At 34.8% G+C, this 23,933-nt stretch overlaps 1 protein-coding gene across 4 annotated transcripts in view; it reads right to left on the bottom strand.

The window, feature by feature from the left end:
* Positions 1–1,597: 1,597 nt before the first annotated feature.
* The window catches only part of CFAP69 (cilia and flagella associated protein 69), a 60,615-nt gene continuing 38,279 nt past the window's right edge, over positions 1,598–23,933 (bottom strand). For all 4 annotated transcript variants that reach the window (XM_045496987.1, XM_045496988.1, XM_045496989.1 and 1 more), the window contains 10 exons: positions 23,586–23,701; positions 18,091–18,209; positions 14,307–14,388; positions 11,216–11,408; positions 8,113–8,250; positions 7,414–7,490; positions 5,888–6,085; positions 4,099–4,185; positions 2,128–2,232; positions 1,598–1,815 (listed from right to left, as the gene is read on the bottom strand). In XM_045496987.1, the coding sequence (XP_045352943.1) occupies positions 1,645–1,815; positions 2,128–2,232; positions 4,099–4,185; positions 5,888–6,085; positions 7,414–7,490; positions 8,113–8,250; positions 11,216–11,408; positions 14,307–14,388; positions 18,091–18,209; positions 23,586–23,701 (1,286 nt within the window). In that variant the 3' untranslated portion in view covers positions 1,598–1,644. The remainder of the gene's footprint in view (positions 1,816–2,127; positions 2,233–4,098; positions 4,186–5,887; positions 6,086–7,413; positions 7,491–8,112; positions 8,251–11,215; positions 11,409–14,306; positions 14,389–18,090; positions 18,210–23,585; positions 23,702–23,933) is intronic.

The raw sequence follows: 23,933 nt of genomic DNA, 5'->3' as shown, positions 1-23,933 counted from the left end.
TTGTACTTAGGGCTTCCTGTCAAGAAGAGGAACAAATTATGATTTCTAATATCTTGGTGGTGGTGGTGGTAATAAAGAAAAGGATTAGGGAGAGACAAAGCTGCATGGTAAGCTGATGCATGTTATCTATTCTTGCGGGTCACAAGGAGAATAAGCAGCTGGGCCAGTATTAGAAGCTGCTGGCCAATGGTATACTGTCAACTCATTTTAATTAGAACATGAAAAACGTTGCACTTTCTCCCCTTTTTGCAGATGCTACTACCTTCACAGATGGGGATAATGGAAAGTTTCTGGTGGAATGTGAGATGAGGTAAGAGGAGGAGAAGGGAGGAGGAAGTTGGAGGAGGTGGATCCAGTGGGGTGATGGAGCCTTCTCTTATTTGATAACATGGACTCTATGCAGGTCTTCCCAACTTTGGATTCAGTAGCATCATGTTGGTAGCTTGTAATGGTCACAGTGGGAGTATTTACACCATGGAAATTGGCAAACACTACAAATAAGGGCTATTTCCTCTCGAAGAACCAGTTGCTACACAATTACCAGTATACTGCTGAGTGTGCCTATGGGCCTAGAATCTAGACTCAAATACCAGCATATTTTCCTATTAAAGAAAACAGGTTCTTGTCTCTCCCTATCCTGGACATGAATTCAACTTTGTGGCTTCCCTGGAGTTGATGGGAATGGAGACAGTCTATGGAAACCTCATAATTGCATACATACATGGACACTCTGTTCCGCATCCAGCATTAAGGCATCTATCTCCTGTTTTTTGGAAAGACATCTCCACCACCAAAGGAGGGAAAACACTTCCCAACTCTCCCCTTCCCTTCCCCATTAAAGAAGAAAATAGCATTAGAATTAACTTTGCATATTTATATATTAAGAGTAAAACCATCTGTATTTTTATTTTGTTGTTTAGCTCATGAATAACATTTGCTTTTTATAACAGACATAATTTATTTTACTTTGACCAACAAATTGTTGCAAATGTTTTTTCTGCCCAGTACTTACATGTACATATGATAACAATATCCTGATTTTCCAGTCCATCTCTATATTTTGTTTGGAGTTGGCCTGCTTCTGGCTCTGGGAGTAGGCAGTACTTAGATCTGGCCAAAGTCATGGTGGATGGCTCAGTGGGGATGTGACCAATCAAGGGTCCCAACATGTGGAGGCAGTTGCAGAGATTGTGGAGAGACAGGCATGTATTTTTCTGTACTGGGTATCAATTTGGGAAAATATAATCCAGTAGCTGCTAGGGAAGGAGATTCTACTCAGAGCTTTAGTCCCTGGATCCAACAATGCCTGCAGTCTTATTTACTCCTAGATTTGATAGCTACAGAGTGACTGTAAAAGTTTTTATTGGCTTAAACCAGATGGAGTAGTCATGCAACCAAAGGAGTTTTAACTGATACTATATGTTTTACAATTAAGAGAATTAGCAATCTTTCGAAAGAAATTGATGACAGCTCTTCTGATGCCAAATGTTGATATTTTCAGTATAAATAAATTGTGTGTGCTTACTTTTATTTTTTCTTAGTATTTCCTACAAAAATATTCCAAAATATTTGCTTTATAATTATAAATAAACATGTATTTAACTAAAATAAGCAGACTTTATTTCAGACAGTCTGTATACTGTCTTATGTAGGAGCGATCTTCTTTGGCTCATTCACAGTTTTGGCTGCTCTCACCCTTTGTAAGGCTCCTCCTCGAATGGGCAGTTTTTTAAGAGCAATGTCTGTATCAGCCAGAGGTCCTCCCAGTAATCGGGCAGGAGTGCTTTCCACTGTTACTACCCCACCAGAAGGCACCTGGAAAAGCAAAAGGTATATATCTAAGAGTTCATTTGCAAAATTTTCCAATAAGAGAGAAACCCATTCATCCGTTAGCTGACTTTGGAAAAGATACCAAATTATAGCAGTTTCTTGGAAATCCTGGAAGGCTGATCTGGTCTAAACCAGTACTGGGTGAGAGTGGAGGTACTTTAGAGATAAATATGCCTTAACTATGGGAAATGTGACCAGTGAAAAGAACAAATATGAGACAAAACCCCATGGAAATAACATTCTATGGAGACTAAATTCAGTATCTACTAAGAAAAGTCATGAAGCAAAAACCCTTACCGTTGTGTTAAGGCCTTTAATATCTGTCCTATGAAATATTGCATTTGGAGGTTGCCCACTGTATCTAGAGGATTCTATAGCTTTTTCCTGAAGCCTCTTTGCTTTCTGAAGATTTTTAAATTAGAAAGAAAGTAGTATTAATTTCTATTAAAGCATTAACTATTGTACTTAGAATGAAGTATATGAAGTACATTTAATTGTGCCTGGCTTATACTTAGACTGTTCATTAAGTAGCCCTGTAACCTACACTTACTCACTTAGGCTAAAAAGATCATTATTAGTAAGTTATATCTTTTATACAATGCAGAAGACACCAGTCACCTAAAAACATTACTGAAATTTCCAGAGGTACCGGTCATATATGACCAAGGAATAAGGCAGTCCTAAGGAAATCATGTTCAATTTTTAGCACATAATTTAATAAGCTACTAACTTGGGTGATGCATATTTTCAAAATATTTTTCATAAATTAAACTAATCAGAACACTTAAATGCTTCAAACAGAATAATATAAATTGTATAATTTGTTGCACTTATATTAAAAATTTTTAAGTTTATTTATTTATTTTTGAGGGGTGGGGGAGAGAGAGAGAGAGAGAGAGTGAGCGAGTGAGCACGCACACACAAGAACCATGGAGGGACAGAAAGAGAAGAGAGAATCCCAAGCAGGCTCTGCCCTACCAGCACAGAGCCTAATGTGGGACTCAAACCCATGTACTGTGAGATCATGACCTGAGCCAAAATCAAGAGTTGGACACTTAATCACTGAACCACCCAGGTGACCCTGTTGCACCTATAGTTAAACTCAATAGTTGAAGCACTGCCACAGGTGAAATTCAAGGTAACAAATGATCTGCATTCTTAAACAAATAAGGGAATGATTTTCATTAATTATTCCTTAAAAGTACAGATAGTTGTGAGGATGTTTTATAAGTTGGGAAGAATTTTTATTGAGAAGGGGGAGACATGGTACCTCAAGTGAGCTTTTGTTCTTAACTTTGGTTTTGCTACCTTAATGTGGTTTCACTATTTTCAGGGCCTAACTTAACATTCAACAATTTAATATCTAGTGGAAGAACTGTAACGTTACATAAAAGCATATCCAAAGTATTAATGGAAAAAGTGGGAAAAGTTTAAATATAAAAAAAGTTTACATAAAAGCATATCCAAAAGTATTAATAGAAAAAGGAGGTTTTGGAAATACTTGCTGCTTCTCACATATCTCAAGTAAACATTCAACATTATAAACTTTTTAGATTAGTTTCTAACTTATTCCTGAAACAGCTTATCACATTTTTCCAAAGGGAGGTTTCTTCTCAATTCTCATTTAAGCTTTAATATAACGTTACTTTTGATGGTCATGGAAGGGAAATACCCTTAGGGGAGAGAGTACAGACAATTATTTTTTCTGTCCTTCACTCTACTTCTTAAAGAAATGACCAATGAATAAGAAGACTCAAAGTGGAAAGTAGGAGCACATTTCTCCTGCTCATTGCTGGCTAACTATCATCTCCTTTATGCAATCCAGGAAATCATCCTTGATTCCCATTGCTAGATCAAATAAAACTCCAAGTAGTGTCTTCTGTAATATGAAAATGCATAGTTTCACTTATTATCCAACATTGCGTGTGAGGATCTAACAGTGTTGGTATTCTATAGAAAGGGCAGCAGAAGGGGTTCCTGGGGGGCTCAGTCAGTTAAGCATCTGACTTCGGCTCAGGTCATGATCTCGTGGTCTGTGAGTTTGAGCCCTGCGTCAGGCTCTGTGCTGACAGCTCAGAGCCTGGAGCCTGCTTCGGATTCTGTGTCTCCCTCTCTCTCTGCTCCTCCCCCACTCATGCTCTCTCTCTCTAAAAAAAATGAATAAACATTAAAAAAAAAAGATCAGCGGAAGAGGCAAATGAATATTCCTGAAAAAGTCTGCTGAGTTGACTGTTTGTTGTGGATATCACAAGATTTTAAAAGTCCTACCTTTAAAGTTTTAGCATTTGATGTTCTGGCCAAGAAATTTTCCCATGATTTACTAGCCAGTTCTCTTTGCTTGTGTGTGGCTTGTATCTGAAATGAGAAAGATAAGTAAGAATTCCAGTTTCTATGGAAGAATACCAAAGCGCTCTTTTAAAGCCCTTACTTTGAAGGAAGACCTAGATTTTGCCAATGTAAATTTTAGAATGATTACCAGAGGATTAGAATATTCAGAGTTCAGCAAAAGTCTAAATATGGAGGAAAAATCCTTCCTTCACTATGTGGCTAAGGTTTGAACTGCTTTCCATGAAATGTAATATAAAACTGTTGTTATAAAAATATAAAATATAAAATAACAATAATCATTCTCCAAAGACTGATTGCTTTATGTGATTATCACTTGTGAAGACACATCATAATCCAGAACAAGCTAAGTAAATGACCCAATGGCAAATTCACGGGAGATAATAAAGAGATTCCTACCGCCACTGATAATAGTTTACGCGAGGTTACTTCAGGAAAACTACTAATTTGTGACTGTAGCAATTTAACACAAGCAGTGTTGTGAGAGTGCCGTGTTGGTTGTGGTAATGCAGTCTAGGGAGGTGACCACTAACTGCAGGCTATTTCTAAATTATAGAAACAATTCTCAACAGGCTATTTACTAAATTATAATCAGAGGACACATGCCCTTAGCATATATTATTAAATTTATGAATTATGAACCTAAGTATTTAATTAAACAACTACTTAAAAATAAATGGGGTCAAAGCCATGATAACAAATCAAAAATAACCAACAAATCAACAGTTGTTAGTCCACACAGCAGACGTTCTGCCATTCTATGGAACTAATGAGGCAGCAGGACTTCCAAGAGGGCTCTCCCGCTTAAGAGAAATAAATTACTTAAATGGCAACATCTGTGCAATAAAACCTCTTAAAACTTTCAAGCAAATTGGTGTCTAAGATGGAGAATTCACAGGTGGATGCAGACAGAATTCCTACTAGGCTGTAGATACAAACGTTTAATAGACTATGTGAAAGATCAGACAATAGAAAACTTTGGAAATCACCTTAAAGAGTTGTAAACATTTAATTGTAATCATGAAGGGTCACCAACCAGAAGTGGGGAATCTGCATCACCTTTGTATCTGGAGACAAGCTAAATAGCTACTTAACCTATTTGTTCAAAAACTTCTGTTGTATTCAGTTTCTGACTGAACACAAAGCTTTAGGAGAATGGTTTATATTTTCCTGGAAGGTTTTTCTGATTAAAGTCAGAGGCCAGCTTACCTCTGGATTTTCAGATAGAACATTCATTGTAAGTTGTATTGTAGTGAAATGAGGATGGAGCTTTATGGATATGCCTATGGTTGGCATGCCAGTAAGGGCCTATCACAGAGGGATGGATGAGGGCCAACTTTCCCAGTGGGGTTAAATGTACAGTCACAGAGATACACTATCAGACACAATTTGCCAAGTGTATACCCTTAAATAGACCACAATTTTTGGAACTGACATTTCAAAAAATGTATCTCAGTTGTCTATTTTTTAAAATGTAAGCCTGTAGAAATCAAATTACAATGCCATAAATTCATAGTGAATATAGTAATTGAATCTCAGGCTCTTAACTCCATGGTTTCTTTAAAAATTTCACAAGAACACTGAAAATAACTATAAGAAAAAACTACACAATAACTCTAAGTGCTGAAACACAAGTCAGGCAAATATATCCTCTGGTCAACTAGCTTATACAATGAAATTATCTTCTGCCTTAAAAGTATATGTGACTTACTTTTGCATATACTTTTTGTTCATTTTGCACATCTTGGTGTGCTTGGCTTTCAATCATCTCACTTTGAAGAGAAGCAACCATCTTTCCAATATTTTCTGATGCTGTTGTAATAGCTTCCAAAATTTTTTTATCTGTAGTGACTGGTCTTAACTTTTCTAATTTTATTTCTTCATAGATTTCATTCCATATTTCTCCAATCTGTTATAATAAAGTTTAAGTTTAAAAAGTTAAATTAACCAAAAATAAATGATATAATTTTAGGTAATCCTTTATTTGGGTGGTTGTTCCAAAGTTAACACCTACTGAACCACCCTTTCCCATCTTACTACTTGGGAATAAATGCATTGGGAATAATTTGAGGCAATAGTTACATTTGAGTATTCAGAAGTAATTTATTAAATGTTTTATAGTGATAAGGTATTTGTGGATGAGGCTCTACTACCTAAGTCTAGTTCACTGTCATTGTCACTGCCCTCTGGTTTATAGTCACACTGTTTTCATAGTTGCAGAAACTGCTGCTTTAGTCTCATCCTCTGGAACTACTGATGTTTTCCTCCCCAAACCCATGTATTAAAAAATGAGTTAAGGAGTGCTTGGCTGGCTCAGTCCATAGAGCATGCGACTTTTGATCTCAAGAGTCGTGAGTTCAAGTCACACACTAGGTATGGAGCCTACTTAAATAAAAAATAAAGAATATAAATTGCTTGAAAGAAAAAAAAAATCTAAGTCAGGCTGAACTTGTAGGACATTGAACATGGGGATTCCTGGGAATCTAGACTCCTGTCTCTTGCCCCTTATTTTCTACCTAAGACTGAATCGTAAGCTGTTAAAACTCCATGGTTTCATCATACTGACAGCTCATATTCTAGGTTGTCTGGAAATTAATGTGCTTGAGTATGCTTATATTTGCAGAAAAATTTATATATCCAGGATTGGGAAGAAAAGGAGCTTCGTTTTCATTTGAAAATAGGTTTATTCATTGGCAACATTCAAATATATAATACTAATATTAGTAGAAGAAAATGTACTTAAAAAGACATTGCTGACACTTCAAAAGCATTTATTTGCCAATAAAGATATAACCATCAGGGTGAGCAACCTAATATCCTTTAACTGATATTTGATTACCATATAAACTAATAATAAAATCTTTAATAAATATTAATTGATTTTAATAAGCAATAATTCATTAATAATTCAATTAATTATAGCTCCTAATGCTCTATAAACAGAAATTATATTTTAAAAATTCTGTAAAACTTCTGAATGCCTCTGTCAGTAACATCCATCTTCTTTTATAAATAGTTAGATGAAATCATATCCTATGGAAAATAGCCAGTTAATTAATTGCATGTTTCTGGAACAGTATCAGATGCAAAATGGAAAATAAAAACTATACAGTACATGGTTGACTGCTTACAATACATGGTTTACTGCTTACAACTATGAATATAGATCTTTTATTTCCCAATTGATTTTTTTTTGTCATATCAGAGTGTAATAACAGATTATAAGAAAGTACTCACTTTAAAATCAAGGTATCTATGTATGATACAAAGAGTGACAAAATCTTCAGCAGATAGGCCAGGTAAATTTTCAAAATCTAAACAAAGTTTATAAAGAAAGAATTACTGTAACAAAGCAAGTAATTAAAAAAAAATAATAACCCCATATATCTATCATAAAAACTAATGCAAACAGTTATTTTTGTTTCATCTTGATTATGGAAAAGTTAGTTTTGTGAGCTTTTGTCTTCCTCCTATAAGAAACCTCTGCCAGGTCATCCTTATTGAGTCACTGCTGTGGTTAAGACAATGATACTGTATTGTCAGAGGCTGAATAATGTTTGAGTACCTTTTCCCTTAATAGGAAGCAAGGACTAGAAAAAAAAAAAAAGAAAAGGGAAAAAAGAAGGACTTTAAAAATGCAAGTATTTCAGAATTCTTGTGTTTAAGCCTAATCATCTAAACTAACCACTTTTAATCCTGGCTGCACCTAGAACTGCCTCGGGAGCTTTGAAAAATGCTGATGCCTGGGCTCCATACCCAGAGATTCTGATTGTAATTCATCAAGGGTGTAGGCTGGACATTAGAGTAACAATGAAACATGCATTTATCTGTATCAGGGGACTTTTGATCATGTCTGAAAAATAGACTCCAAAGCAAAATGAACTTGCACACTCTGCAAAACAGAGGCTCTTATGAATGTGACAAGTAGCTTCTTACCTAGTTTGCCCAGCACAGCATAAATTTTTGCTCTGATATTCTCGGCAACATCCATAATTGCAATAGTTGGGCAGTTTGCAGGCAGTGGCATGATTTTTTGCTCTTCTTGGAAACTAGTAAATAGAGGTTTCTTTGTATCTACTCATTGCATATGATGAAAACATAGAAGGGACAGGTAAAAACATTAGTAAATTAATTTAATTTGAAATTTTACTCCAGACATAGAATATGTATTATAAAATAGTGCATTGTATATGGTTATTCTTGTGAAAGCATAAGTAATCCAGTTATTCCCCATTCTATGGCAAAATTTAAAGCTTTTTTGTTATTTACGTACAATATGAAAATTTCACAAAATAACTATTTTAGGGGTGCCTAGGTGGCTCAGTCAGTTAAGTGTCTGACTCTTGATTTTGGCTCAGGTCATCATCTCAAGGTTCATGGGTTTGAGCCCTGAATCGGGCTCTGTGCTGACAGGGCGGAGCCTGCTTGGAATTCTCTCTTCCTCTCTCTGCCCCTCTCACGCTCTTCTCTCTCAAAATAAATAAATAAACATTAAAAAATTACTTTTGGGGTGCCTGGGTGGCTTAGTTGGTTAAGCATCTGACTCTTGATTTCAACTCACGTCAAGATCTCACAGTTTGGGGTTCAAGCCCTACATCAGCCTCTACAGTGGTGGCGTGGAGGCTGCTTGGGACCCTCTCTCTCCCTTTCTCTGCCCCTCCCCTGCTCATGCTCTCTCTCACTCTCAAAATATATAAATACACTTAAAAAAATAAAGTGATTCATCACTTATATACAACACCCAACGCTTCTCATAAGTGCCCTCCTTAATAGCCATCACTCATCTAGCCCATTATCCCCACCTCCCTCCATCAACTCTCAGTTTGTTCTCTATCATTAAGAGTCTCTTGTGGTTTGTTTCCCTCTCTTCTCTTCCCCCACCCCTTTCCATATGTTTGTTTGTTTTGTTTCTTAAATTCCACATATGGGTGAAATCATATAGTATTTGTCTTTCTGTGATTGACTTATGTTGCTTATTAGCACAATATATTTTTACTCCACATCATTGCAAATGGTAAGATTTCATTCTTTTTGATGGCTGAGTAATATTTCACTATATATATATATATACATACTACCTCTTCTTTATCCATTCATCAGTTGATGGACATTTGGGCTCTTTCCATAGTTTGGCTATTATTGAGCATACTGCTGTAAACATTGGGGAGCACATACCCCCTTCAAATCTGTATTTTTGTATCCTTTGGGTAAACACCTAATAGTGAAATTGCTGGATTGTAGGGTAGATCTATTCTTAGTTTTTTTGAGGAATCTCCATACTGTTCTACAGAGTGGCTACACCAGTTTGCATTCCCACTAACAGTGCAAGAGGGTTCCTGTTTCTCTGCAGCCTCACAAACACCTGTTTCTTGTGTTGTTAATTTTAGCCATTCTCACAGGTGGGAAGTGATATCTCATTGTGGTTTTGATTTGTATTTCCCTGATGATGAGGGATATTGAGCAACATTTCATGTGTCTGTTGGCCATATGGATGTCTTCTTTGGGAAAGTGTCTCTATTCATGTCTTCTGCCTATTTTTTAACTGTATTATTTGTTTTTTGGATGTTGGGTTTTATAAATTCTGTATACATTCTAGATACTAACCCTTTATCAGATATGTCATTTGCAAATTATCTTCTCCCATTCAGTCAGTTGCCTTTTAGTTTTGATTGTTTCCTTCACTGTACAGAAGCTTTTTATCTTGATGAAGTGCACATTTGCTTTTTGTCCCTTGCCTTCAGCCACGTGTCTACTAAGAAGTTGCTGTGGCCAAGGTCAAAGAGGTTGCTGCCTGTGTTCTCCTCTAGGATTTTGATGGTTTTCTGTCCCACATTTAGGTATTACATCCATTTTGAGTTTATTTTTGTGTGTGGCGTAAGCATGTGTATGGTGTATGCATGTCACTCTCCGGTTTTACCAACACCATTTGCTGAATATACTGTCTTTTTTTCCATTGGATATTCTTTTCTACTTCGTTGAAGATGAACTAACCATATAGTTTAGTGCATTTCTGAGTTTTCTCCTCTGTCCCATTGATCTATGTATCTGTTTTTGTGCCAGTACCATAGTGTCTTGATGACCACAGCTTTGTAATACAGCTTTAAATCTAATGTGGATGAAATCTTAAGAACAATATTGAATAGAAGAGATCCAGTTGTGCTTGGAAAGGGTCTATGAGTAGGGTCTTTCTGGGGTGTTTACAATAGATCATTTCTCTTTGTTTTTCCTTTAAAAATCATTCCTATTGTGGTTTAACTTACATGCAATAAAACTATTGTAACATTTTATATATGTGTTACATATACATATGCAATGTATAATGTAAACTGTGTATTAGTCACATAGATGTTGACTTTATAATAATTCATTAGACTATTCATTTGTAAAAAAAAAAAAAAAGTAAACTGCATGAATATGAATCAACAGAAATGTGCAAAATACTATACAGGCACTCTATTTATATCCCCAATTTTATCAGTAAATGAAATGGGTTGAATCTATTTGTAAAAGCAGGAAACTCAAAGGAACTTCTTTAGGACATGGTGTTAGGTTTTGTTTTGTTTTGAGTTAAACAATATAATCAAATACCACTTCCTGAAAATATCTATAAAAATATGAATCTGCTGATAATATACTTTTCTTCCATTCATTCAGAATTTATGATAGCAAGTTCTTCAAACTCTTGTGAAAAGAACCTTAAACAAAGGGGTGAAAGTTCTCATACTTCCCTCATATCTTAAAGATCTCTTTCTAAAAATATGGGTGAAAGATGATGAAGTCCTATGGATGTAATTAACAGGGTGGTGGCTATTCTAACAATATTTTATTATATATTTGAAAGTTGCTGAGAGTAGTTCTTAAAAGTTCCATCACAAGAAAAAGATTGTAACTGTGTGGTGACGAATGTTAACTAAACTTATTGTGGTAATAATTTTGTAATGTATAAAAAACTAAAAAACTAATGCAACGTAAAATTCAGTTATATCTCAATTAAAAATATGCATCTAATTGCTATTATAACAGTTATAAATACACTTACCAATGATCATCCCATGTTTATCACGTTTTACTCCTAGTTCTTTTTCTTCCTTTCTCCATAATTTAATTAAAAGACTAGCAGCTGTCTGGTCCTTCTTCCCTCGCCAAGCATTAACATGAGCCGTAGTTTTGGGATTATCACAAAATTCAACCATTATTCCAAGTACTAGATTACAGAATTTTTTTTGGTTCAACTTTTGCAAGGAAACAGGAAAGAAAAAAATGCAATAAATTTTAAAAATTATTACCTTCAAAAAAGAAAACAAACATTTGTATTACTGATCAGTAACTTTCTTCTAAATGACTGCCTTAAAATTCAGACTTAAGTATGATTTGGGACAATCTCTTGTTAAAAAGTATGTTTTCAAACATTAAGAATTAGAAAATATAAAAAGAAAAAGATTCAATATAATTCTGATATAGTCATGAATATATGTCATGACCAAAATGTAATGATTAGGTTCAGTCAGAAAAAGAGAGATTATAAAAATAAATGAAGATGTTCATTTTAGGTAAAGCAATGGCAACAGTACTATACATAGTTCACTGTATTTATAGGATCTTTCCAATTTACATGATTTATTATGGTTTATAAAGACTCATATTAAATATAATCTCATTGTGATTAAGAAAATAACTGATGGTAATTGCAAGTGGAAGTCATATATGAAAATAGATACAAATGAAATATAATTTTGTATTTTGAAAATCAGCATCCAAAACAGTAAGCTTTTAAGAAAAATCATCAAGCATATTCCTTTGTTTTGCTACTAGTTTTCAGCAAACCAAAATTTAGGTATAGAAAAGTCCATCCAGAATAATAGCCTCCTCCACACAATAATTTGTGTCTGAAATATTTTTTGTTGATTAACTCATAGTATACCACTAATATAATATAGCAAAGGAAACATGTAACCTGTTGTTTGAACTGCAAACATTATCATTTCCTCTTTTATAAAATGAAAGATTATAATATTACCTGCTTTAAAGAGTTATTATGATGAATTATACAAGACTGCCTGGCACATAGAAAGTTCTAAATAATATGTAACATAATTAGCAATTATTGCATACTGAATAAATATTTTAGCAAATTGTATTAAGCAGAACCCTCAATTGAGTTTTTTATTCCTATACATCACTTTCAGGAAAAAGGGGCAAATGTCAAAGTTTGGAGTTGATCTAAAAATTTCATTAAAGAATATTTTTTATCTGTAATTAACTTGATTTGTTTGATCCACATTAAGTACAATCTAATAATTATATTCATAATAATAGAAAACACTTACATGGTAAAAATATGTCAGGCACTATTCCAAATAAGTGTGTATGTGTGTGTATGTGTCTGTCTGTCTATACACACACACACACACGTGCACACGCATATATAATCACTCATATAAATCTCCCAACAGTGCACGGGGTAGATACTGTTATCTCTTTTATAGATGAAGAAACATATTACAGAGATGTTAAATACTTGTCCAAAGTACACAGCTAACAAGTATTGGAGGCCTCAATCAGACTGATCGCAGCCTATGCTCATAACCATATATGCTCCTAGCAGTCTTCTTCATGCCTTTCCATCAGAGAAACCCTAGTGGTGAAGGAGAGTGAACACAATTGAGAAATGTCTGTGAAGTTTTTATATAATCTTAAATATTCCTATAGAATTTATTATTTTATAATTATTTTTTAATGTTGATTTTTGGGAGAGAGAACACAAGCGAGATCATGACCTGAGGCTTCACCAACTGAGCCACCCAGGTGCCCCTGTTATATAACTCCCTACTTTTGAGTCTTTAAATAAAAACAAGATTCTAGGAAGATATGCCAAATTAATTCTGTGACTTTGAGAATCTCCTGACACATCACCATGTGTCTCTGGGCACACTTGTACTCTCATCAGAGAAGCATGGTGAGGTATACATCATTTAGTAGAGCCACACATATATCCTTCCATATTATGTCCAATATCTCTGAATTTTCCAAGGGTTTCTGGTCATGATTCATTGCTGTTTATCAAAGTTTATCATTATTTATGTTTTGTATGTAATTTTTTATATCTAATGAGTTTGCTCTCCTATCTGTAATGCCAACTAATTTTCTTTCAGAGAGATGAAGGGACACAAATAACTGTAGTACATTTGCTAAATCCAAGTAAGTTCATTATTTTGTTAATAAAATCATGAATGGTGGCAATCACAGGCAGGGACAGAATATCTCTCAAAGTTTTACTGAAACCAAAATAACTTTTCCTCCCACATTGTCTTGACTATGGACTTACTTAGAATTCAGGCCAGTAGAAAATGACTTTGAGGATAATTGAGGGTCTTTGCCATTCTTCACTGGTATTAGATGGCAACTATATTTCCTGACAGGCTTAATATATCCATTCCTGTTCATTCTGTGAAATGGTCTATGACATACTAATTCCTCGCATAACCTACAAACTATACACAATTCTTAAAAAATACTGATCTTTACTCCTTTGTGTAACGTAGCCCTTAACTTTTAATACTAAAAGAAGCTAGAAGTTATCAATAATGATTATACATTTTGATACTGTCTAGCACTTCACACACTATTTCCTTAAAGGTTGGTGGGGAAAACAAATCCCATAAAACAAATTACCTTTTGTTATGTGTTTGTGAGTTCTGACCTAAGTACACTGGTTTCTTCAGAGGAGGGATTTTCAGAGCTTTTATCTATACAAATGCAAATTATGATCTCCAGGTGAGATTTTGTTTAATGTTTATTTCTTTATTTTTGAGAGAGTGGGAGAGTGAGCACAACTGGGGGAAGGATGGAGAGAGGGAGGGAGACACAGAATCTAAAGCAGGCTCCAGGCTCTGAGCTGTCAGTTCAGAGTCTAATGCAGGGCTTGAACCCATGAACCGTGAGATCATGACCTGAGCCAAGTCAGACACTTAACTGACTGAGCCACCAAGATTTTATTTAAAACAAACATTTAAACATGATTTGGGGACACATTTAATTACAGAATAGTGTTCTGTGGCACTTAGCTTTGGAAAGCTTTAATAAAGACATATTATTATTAGTATTTTATAATTGTTAACAATCATACTTACTGCCAGTAAATCCAAAAGGAGAAAAATGCCTTCCTTTTCAAGAAAATAATCCTCTAAGGGATAACATCCCAAAATACAGCACCTTAAATAAAAAGGAAGTTATTCCTTTAACAAGGATTCTACTATCTATATATATTGTCTAGTTCTATATTTTTGACTACGTTAGATGCCTCATTTAAGAGAAATCATGTATAAGAGAGAGTTTTCTGTGACTGACTTATTTCACTTAGCATAGTGTCTTCCAGGTCCATCCATGTTGCTATAAATAGGATTTTCTTTTTTTAAGGCTGAGTAATATTCCATAGTGTGTATATATACCATATCCTGGTTATTGTGAATAGTGCTGCAATGAACATGGGACTGCAGCTATTTCTTCAAGATCCTGATTTCAATTCTCTTGGATATATACGTAGAAGAGGGATTACTGGATCAGGTGGTAGTTCTATTTTTAATTTTGTGAGGAACCTCCATACTGTTTTCCATAGTGGCTGCACCACTTGGCATTCCTAACAATGTCAAGAGAGTCTCTTTTCTCCATATTCTTGCCAACATTTCTATGTCTATATATCTCTATATATATCTACCTACCTGTCTATCTATTTACCTATTTTTGTTTTGAATAACCACCCTTGCAGGTATAAGGTGATATCTCATTGTGGTTTTGATTTGCATTTTCCTGATGATGAGTTGTTCCATATGAATTTTTAGGATTATGTTTTCTATTTCTGTAAAAAATATCTTTAGGATTTAATAGGGATTACATGGAGCTATATATCACTTTGACTAGTATGACATTTAAACAATATTAATTATCCCAATCCATGAACACAAGAAGTCCTTCCATTTATTTGTATCTGCTTTCATTTCTTTCATCAGTGCTTTATAGTTTTCAGGGTTTAAGTCTTTTACTTCCTTGGTTATGTTTTTTCCTAAGTACTTTATTCTTTTTGGTGCTATTCTCTTTGATGCTATTTACTTAATTTTCTTTTTGCATAGTTCATTATTGGTGTAAAGAAATGCAACTGATTTTTGTAGATGAGTTTGTATCTTGAAACTTTATAAGCTCATGTAAGCTCATGTAAGCTCATCAAGAGATAATTTTACTTCTTTTTTTCTGATTTAGAAGCCTTTTATTTCTTTTTCTTGCCTAATTGCTCTGGCTAGTACTTACAGTATTGAGTAGAAATAGTGAGAGTGGGTATCTTTGCCTGGTTATAGATCTTAAAGGAAAAGCTTTTAGCTTTCCACCATTGAGTATAATGTGGGTTTTTCATCTATGGCCTTTATTGTGTTAAGGCAAGTTCCTTCTCTACCTAATTTGTTGAAAGTTTGTTTTTATCATGAAAGGGTGTTGAATTTTGTCACATGCATTTTTTCTAGAACTGAGATGATTGTGATTTTTGTTCTTCATTGTGTTAATGTGGTATATCACACTGATTGATTTGCTTGTATTGAGCAATTCTTGCATGCCAAGGATAAATCCCACTTGGTAATGGTGTATGATCCTTTTAATTTGTTGTTGAATTCAGTTTGCTAATATTTTCTACAGGACTTTTGCTTCTATGATCCTCAGGAATATTGCTCTGTAGTTTTTATTTTCTTATAGTATCTTTGTGTGGCTTTGGTATCATGGTGATGCTGGCCTCATAAAATGATTTTGGAAGTGTTCCCTTTTCTATATTTTGGAAGAATTTAAGGATTGTATTAATTCTTCTTTAAATGTTTGGTAAATTTCAACTGTGAAGCTCTCAAGTCCTGAGCTGTTTTTGTTAGGAGGTTTGTTTTTTGTTTTTTAGAGAGGAAGAGAGAGCACAAGCTGGGGAGAGGGACAGAGGAAGAGAGAGAAAGAGAGAAAGAGAGAGAGAGAATCTTGAGCAGACTTAACGCTGAGCACAGAGCCCAACACGGGCTTAGTCTCACTATTGGGAAATTATAACCTGAGCCAAAATCAAGAGTCAGACACTTAACTGATTCAGCCACCCAGGTGTTCCAGGAGGTTTTTGATTACTGATTGAATCTCCTTATTGTTATTGGTCTTTTCAGGCTTTCTAATTCTTCTTGATTCAGTCTTGGTGGGTTGTATGTTTCTAGGAATTTTATCTATTTCTTCTATATTGTACAATTTGTTGGCATAGAGTTGTTCATAATAATCCCTTATGATCTTTTTTATTTCTATGGCATCTGTTGTGATATGTTGTTTCATTTACATCATTTATTTTGAATCATCTTCCTTCTTTTTCTTCGTCTAGTTAGTGCTTTATAGACTTTGATATCTTTTCAAAACAAACCAGCTCTTATTTTTCTGGATTTCTTCCCAATCCCTCATTTATTTCTGTTCTAATCTTTATTATTTTCTTTATTCTGCCAACTTTGAGCTTAGTTTGTTCTTCCTTTACTAGTTCCTTTATGTGTAAAGTTAGGTTGTTTGAATCATTCTTCTTTTCTATCTAGGTATTTATCCCCATAAACTTCCCTCTTAGCACTGCTGTTGCTGTATCACATAGGTTTTGTTATGCTGTACTTTCGTTTTAGTTTGTCTTGAGAAATTTCTAATTTTCCTTTTGCTTTTGTCTTTGACCCAGTGGTAGTTCAAGAGTGTGTTAATTCCCATGCATTTGTGATTTTTCCTAATTTCCATTTGGTATTGATTTCTAGTTTTCTTCCATTGTGGTCAGAAAAGATATTTTGAATGATTTAAGTCTTCTTAAATTTGTTAAGACTTGTTTGTGACCTTGTAGGCAGAACCAGCCCCCCATCTTGTGGTTATCTAGGCGCTCTCCAAAAACTACCTCATTGACATAAACTCAGATGTGGTTGAAAGGGGCTTGTTATATATAACAAAAGACACAGCCTTCAAAAGTTATTACTCTGGAGCTATTACAGGAACTGAGAATAAAAGACCAAATATTGTAACAAAAGATGTTCTCATTGCTCTTTGTGTTAGATCTATAGTCAGTTTTTCCCCCCAGATATGCTGCAGTGGGGCTGTCATGAATCCCACCCAAGCAGAAAAAAAGAAATATGTTAAGTGTTAATGATATTTGAAACTCAAGTAATTTTCTCCAAGACAAAATTTCATAAATTAATGTTAAGAAAAGCAATATTTATTTATTTATTGCTCTTTAGGAATGCTAAGACATTTGGGGAAAAATATTGGTTAGGAAATACCTAATCAATTGGTTTTTGACTCTTCAAAGAGGAAATGAGTGAGGAACTGTATGAGTAAAAGTAGATGCTTGTGTTTTTCCAGACCAGGCCAAAATGGAATGGATTCAAATCACAAAAACAAGAATTTAAGTTTATATACAAACTTGTATCCTGAGGTACAGACAAGATTGCTTTCCAAAGGATGTTAGTAAATATCATTTCTGGACTATTGAAAAGAAAAAGGCAAAAAGGCAAAAAAAAAAAAAAAAAAAAAAAAAAGGGCATTGGAAGAGTTATCTTTATGGTGTGATTTTAAGGGAAGAAAAATTTTTTTATGAATTTAGCAAAACTTATTGAAGCTTAAATTGTGGTACAAAAATACATTTCAACTGATTTAAGAGAGAAATTATTGCAACAAAATTTTCCCTCCTCTATCATACACACTAGAGTTAATTTCAATTATTATCCAATCTATAGTTTTAATTGTTCTAGGCTTTTATTCCATACAAATTTGTGCAGTTTTAAAAAATTAGATAGAAATCTTAAATCTATTTTAAAAAATCAGACCTCAAGCCAACAAATGTCATGAGGTAATTTTCTTGTATTATAGTTCTAACTTGGTTACAGTAATACTCACCAAATGCTGTCCAGTGTACTAAAAAGAAGTACATTATAGCCTAATCCACTCTGAAACTTCATGGGGTCGGTTTTCATTACATGAAGAATTATATCCACTCCTTCTGTTCCGAACATTTCCTAAGAGATTTATTTAAAATTATGTTTTGAAATAATCTCATCCTTTTCTATTTCATTTTGTCCCCTAAAACTTTTTCTACCAGAGAAGCAGAAAACACTGTTACTTTATTATACAATTTTTTGAATTAATACTCAGTCTTAGGAGTTTACAACAAATTATTATAAAGCTAATCATTTTAAGAAAGGGCATCAATCACTATGCTAGCGTAATGTCTCTTTATAATTTTTATTTTTCCCTTTTTTTTTTTTTAAATTAACCATAAGCTTGCCCTGTGATTTTCTTCCACATTATAATGAATGTAGTCCAATATCCTGTCAGATGAATGCTAGATAGCAAAAACTAATTTAAGAGGCTAAAATTCTATCATGGAAGACTTTTTAATGCTCCCAAGAAATATACATACATATATGTATACATATATATATTTCTCTCATATATATATGAGACTCATATAAGGTTTTGTAAAACCTTTAATAATTTATATGAAGTTATTACCAGTTAATATTTCTCCCTTAACAATTGCCTTTCCCATTGCTTTGTTGTTCAGTTCTGCTACCCAGTAAGCAAGACTATGAGCATTTTTCCAGAAGAACACAGGCACAGGATGACAGAATAGAAGGAAAAGTTGCACCAAAGCTCAGAGCGAGGTGTGGATTTACTGTTCTTGCTGGCTTTCCCTAAAACCCCTCTATTGAAAACTTCATAATCTTTAATTTTTATCTTTCCAATTCTATCTTTTGCTATTTATCAATCTTAGAGACTCAGAGTTTGTTATAGAGTTAAAAAAGATCAAAGGGAATTAAGCTCTTTTTTTCTAATTTTTAATTCTAGTTATGAATTCAATTTTCTCCAAGTTTTTATTTAAATTCCACTTAGTTAACACAGTGTAATATTAGTTTAAGGTGTAGAATTCAGTGATTCATCACTTACATACAGCACCCAGGGTTTCACACAAGTGCTCCTTAATGCCCATCACCCTGAATCAAATGTAAACTCAAAAAACATTTATAAAGCTACAGCCACTTTGCAAGAACTGTTTTCCAGTTTCTTAAAAACAGACACCTATTTTATGAACCATTAATTGCACTCCTAGGTATTTAGGAGAAATGAAAGAATGATGTCCACAAAAAGACAACTATAAAAATGTTCACTGAAGCTTTATACATAATACTCCCAAATGGAAACAACCTAAGTGTTTATCAATAGGGGAATGGATAAAAAAAATTTGGTATATTCAAGGAGTGAAATACTATTCAGCAATAAAAAGGAATGAACTGCTGATACCTGCAACAATATCAATATATTTCAGAAATATAATGCTGGATGACAGAAACCAGTTATAAAACAGTAAATACTATGTGGTTCCATTCATTTAAAGTAAATAAATAGGCAATACTAACTTAAGGGGATAGAAATCAGAATAGTGGTTACCTGAAGGCAAGTGGGGGTATGGCTGCTAAGGGGCATGAAAGAATTTTATAGGGATGGGGCACCTGGGTGGCTTAGTCAGTTAAGCATTTAACTCTTGATTTTGGCTCAGGTCATGATCTCACAGATGTGGGATCAAGACCCACGTCAGGCTCTGTGGAGAGCATGGAGCCTGCTTGGAATTCTCCCTCTCTGTCCCTCCCCTGCTAGTGCTTGCTCTCTCTCTCTCTCTCTCTCTCTCTCTCTCCCCCTCTGTCTCTCAAAAATAAATAAATTAAAAAAAAAAATTTATAGTGAGATAACAATAGTCTGTTTTTTTTTATTTTTATTTTTTTTAATGTTTATTTATTTTTGAGACAGAGAGAGACAGAGCATGAATGGGGGAGGGGCAGAGAGAGAGGGAGACACAGAATTAGAAGCAGGCTCCAGGCTCTGAGCCTTCAGCCCAGATCCCGACGCGGGGCTCAAACTCACGGACTGCGAGATCGTGACCTGAGCTGAAGTCGGACCCTTAACCAATTGAGCCACCCAGGCGCCCCAACAATAGTCTGTTTTAATTGGGGTACTGGTTAAATGGGTATATACATTCATCAAAACCTATCAAAATATACACAAAATATATATTTTATCGTATATAAGAATACTCTACAAAAAAGAATATTAAAACGTCACAGGATTAAAAAAACACCAACATTTATGGACACCAAGAAAAAGTTTAGGAGGAGGAGTTAAGGTGGCAGACGAGTAGGGGGACCAGGATTTCCCTCCTCCCTCAAACACAGCTATATTGAGGTTAGAGCATTTGGAACACCAGGAAATCAATCTGGTGGGGGGCGGGGGGGGGGGGTAGCAGAAGGATCTCCACGGGTTGAGGGAGACAGCTTAGTGGGTCAGAGGTGCATGTATGCAAACTGGGGGAGATAAAACAGTGTAGTCATGGAGGGGAAGGAACCTCTTCTTTGGAGAGACAAAAGGGAAAGACAGAGGCTGTGGAATTGTGGTATTGTGTTAGTACAAGAGTAAAACCTCTCCAGACCATGGACTGGGGAGTGAGAAATATGGAGAATGCCAGTTTCTACCTTGCAAACAGCGCCAGGAGCTGAGGATCAGAGTTTTCAAAATTGTGTGGCTTTCTTCAGACTGACAAATTCCTAGACACTCACACACTACCAAAACTCAAACAGGAAGAAATAGAAAATTGAATCAGACCCATAACCAGCAAAGAAACTAAACTGGTTATCAAACATCTCCTAACAAGTAAGAGTCCTGGGCTAGATGGCTTCCCAAGGGAATTATGCCAGATATTTAAAGCAGAGTTAATACCTATTCTTCTCAAACTGTTCCAAAAAATAAAAATGGAAGGAAAGCTTCCAGACTCATTCTAGGAAGCCAGCATTACCTTGATTCCCAAATCAAACAAAGACCCTACTAGAAAGGAGAATTACAGGCCAATATCCTTGATGAACATGGATGCAAAAATTCTCAACAAGATACTAGCCAATCAAATCCAATAGCATATAGAAAGAATTATTCACCATGATCAAGTGGGATTCGTTCCTGGGCTGCAGGGCTGGTTCAATATTCACAAATCAATCAATGTGATACATCACATTAACAGAAGAAAGGATAAGAACCATATGATCCTGTCAATAGATGCATAAAAAGCATTTGACAAAATACAGCATCCTTTCTTAATAAAAACCCTCAAGAAAGTCAGGATAGAAGGAATATATCATAACATCATAAAAGCCATATATGAAAGGCCCTAATACCATCCTCAATGGGGAAAAACTGAGAGCTTTCCTCATGAGATCAGGAATACAACAGGGATGTCCACTCTCACCATTGTTGCTTAACCTGGTGTTGGAAGTTCTAGCCTCAGCAATCAGACAACAAAATGAAATAAAAGGCATCCAAATTGGCAAAGAAGTGAAACTTACACTCTTTGCAGATGACACGATACTCTATGTGGAAAACCCAAAAGACTCTACCAAAAACTGCTAGAACTGATACAGGAATTCAGCCAAGTCTTAGGATATAAAATCAATATACAGAAATCGGTTCTATTTATATACATCAATAATGTAGCAACAGAAAGAGATATCAGGGAATCAATCCTATTTACAATTGCACCAAAACCCATAAAATACCTAGGAATAAACCTAACCAAAGAGATGAAAAATCTATACACTGAAAACTATGAAAAGCTTATGAAAGAAATTGAAGACACAAATAAAAAGGAAAAATATTCCATGCTCATGGACTAGAATAAATATTGTTAAAATGTCAATACTACCCAAAGCAGTCTACGTATTCAGTGCAATCCCTATCAAAGCATTCTTCACAGAGCTAGAACAAACAATCCTAAAATTTGAATGGAACCACAAAAGTACCTGAATAATCAAAGTAATGTTGAAAAAGAAAACCAAAGGTAGAGGCATCACAATCCTGGACTTTCTCCTGTTTATTACAAAGCTGTAACCATCAACACAGTACGGTATTGGCACAAAAACAGACACATCGACCAATGAATAGAGAATCCAGAACTGGACACACAAATCCTTTGTCCTTTGACAAAGCAGGAAAGGGTATCCAATGGAAAAAAGACAGTGTCTTTAGCAAATGGTGAGGGGAGAACTGGACAGCAACATACAGAAGGAAGCTGGACCACTTTCTTACACCATACACAAAATAAATTCAGAATAGATAAAAGACCTAAATGTGAGACAGGCAACCATTAAAATCCTACAGTAGAAAACAAGCAGCAACTTCTTTAATCTCGGCCACAGCAACTTCTTACTTACATGTCTCTGAATGCAAGGGAGGTAAAAGCAAAAAAGAATTATTGGTACCTCATCAAGACAAAAAGCTTCTGCACTGCAAAGGAAATGATCAACAAAACTAAAAGACAACCAACAGAATGGGAGAAGATATTTGCAAATGGCCAATCAGATAAAGGGTTAGCATCCAAAATCTATAAAGAACTTACCAAACTCAACACATGAAAAACAGATAATCCAGTGAAGAAGTAGGCAGAAGACATCAATAGACACTTTTCCAAAGAAGACATCCACATGGCTAATATGCACATGAAAAAGATGCTCAACATCACATATCATCAGGGAAATAGAAACCAAAACCATAATGAGATACCACCTCATACCAGTCAGAATGGCTAAAATTAACAACTCAGGAAACAACAGATGTTGGCAAGGATGTGGAGAAAGGAGAACCCTCTTGCACTATTGGTGGGAATGCTAACTGGTGCAGTCACTCTGGAAAACAGTGTGGAGTTTCTTCAAAAAATTAAAAATAGAATTACCCTACATCCCAGCAATTGCACTACTAGGAATTTTTCCAAAGGATACAGGAGTGCTGACTTGAAGGGGCACATGCACCCCTATGTTTATAGCAGTGAAATTAACAATAGCCAAATTGTGGAAGAGCCCAAATGTCCATCAACTGATGAATGGATTAAGAAGATGTGGTATATATACATATAATGGAATACTACTCTGTGATGAAAAAGAATGAAATCCTGCAACAACACAGATGGAACTGAAGGGTATTATGCTAACTGAAATAAGTCAGTTAGAGAAAGGCAGATATATGATTTCATTTATATGTGGTATTTGAGAAACTTAACAGATGATCATAGGGGAAGGGTAGGAAAAATAAGATAAAAACAGGGAGGCAAACCATAAGAGACTCTTAAATACAGAACAAACTGAGGGTTGATGGAGGTGGGTAAAATGGGTGATGGGCTTTAAGGAGGTCACTTGTTGGGATGAGCACTGGGTATATATGGGAGTAATGAATCACTGGAATCTACTCCTGAAGCCAAGACTACACTCTATGTTAGCTAACTTGAGAATAAAAAAAAAAAAGTTCATAGTGCTAGGTGATTGGGAGATCTGAACAAAACTTGGATTCATAGGCATACTTACCTTTCTAGGAATATGATGTTCACAAAGACCAGATAAGATAAGTAATATATCAGATTGAATTTCCAAAACAATGGCTTCTTCTTTGTCATGAGACTTGATTATATTTTTAAAAACTCCTGGTATGAAAAAAATTGAAAGAATGTAAACTTACTGGACATTGTATTTTTATTTTGATCAATTACTGTTTTGAAATCTCTTCTTAAAAAAAGAAAAAAAAGAAATTCCTTATAAAATTTCAGCTAGAGCAACTATTTTAAAAGGGGCTGTTTTCATTGCACAGTTACTTAGAAGCTGTAGACAGATGATGATAAAGGGACTCTGACTACAATCAGTAGCCCCATATGTAGA

This window comes from Leopardus geoffroyi, chromosome A2 (assembly GCF_018350155.1).
Source record: "Leopardus geoffroyi isolate Oge1 chromosome A2, O.geoffroyi_Oge1_pat1.0, whole genome shotgun sequence".
Classification (NCBI taxonomy): Eukaryota; Metazoa; Chordata; class Mammalia; order Carnivora; family Felidae; genus Leopardus; species Leopardus geoffroyi.
This window is presented reverse-complemented; position numbering and strand designations above follow the sequence as displayed.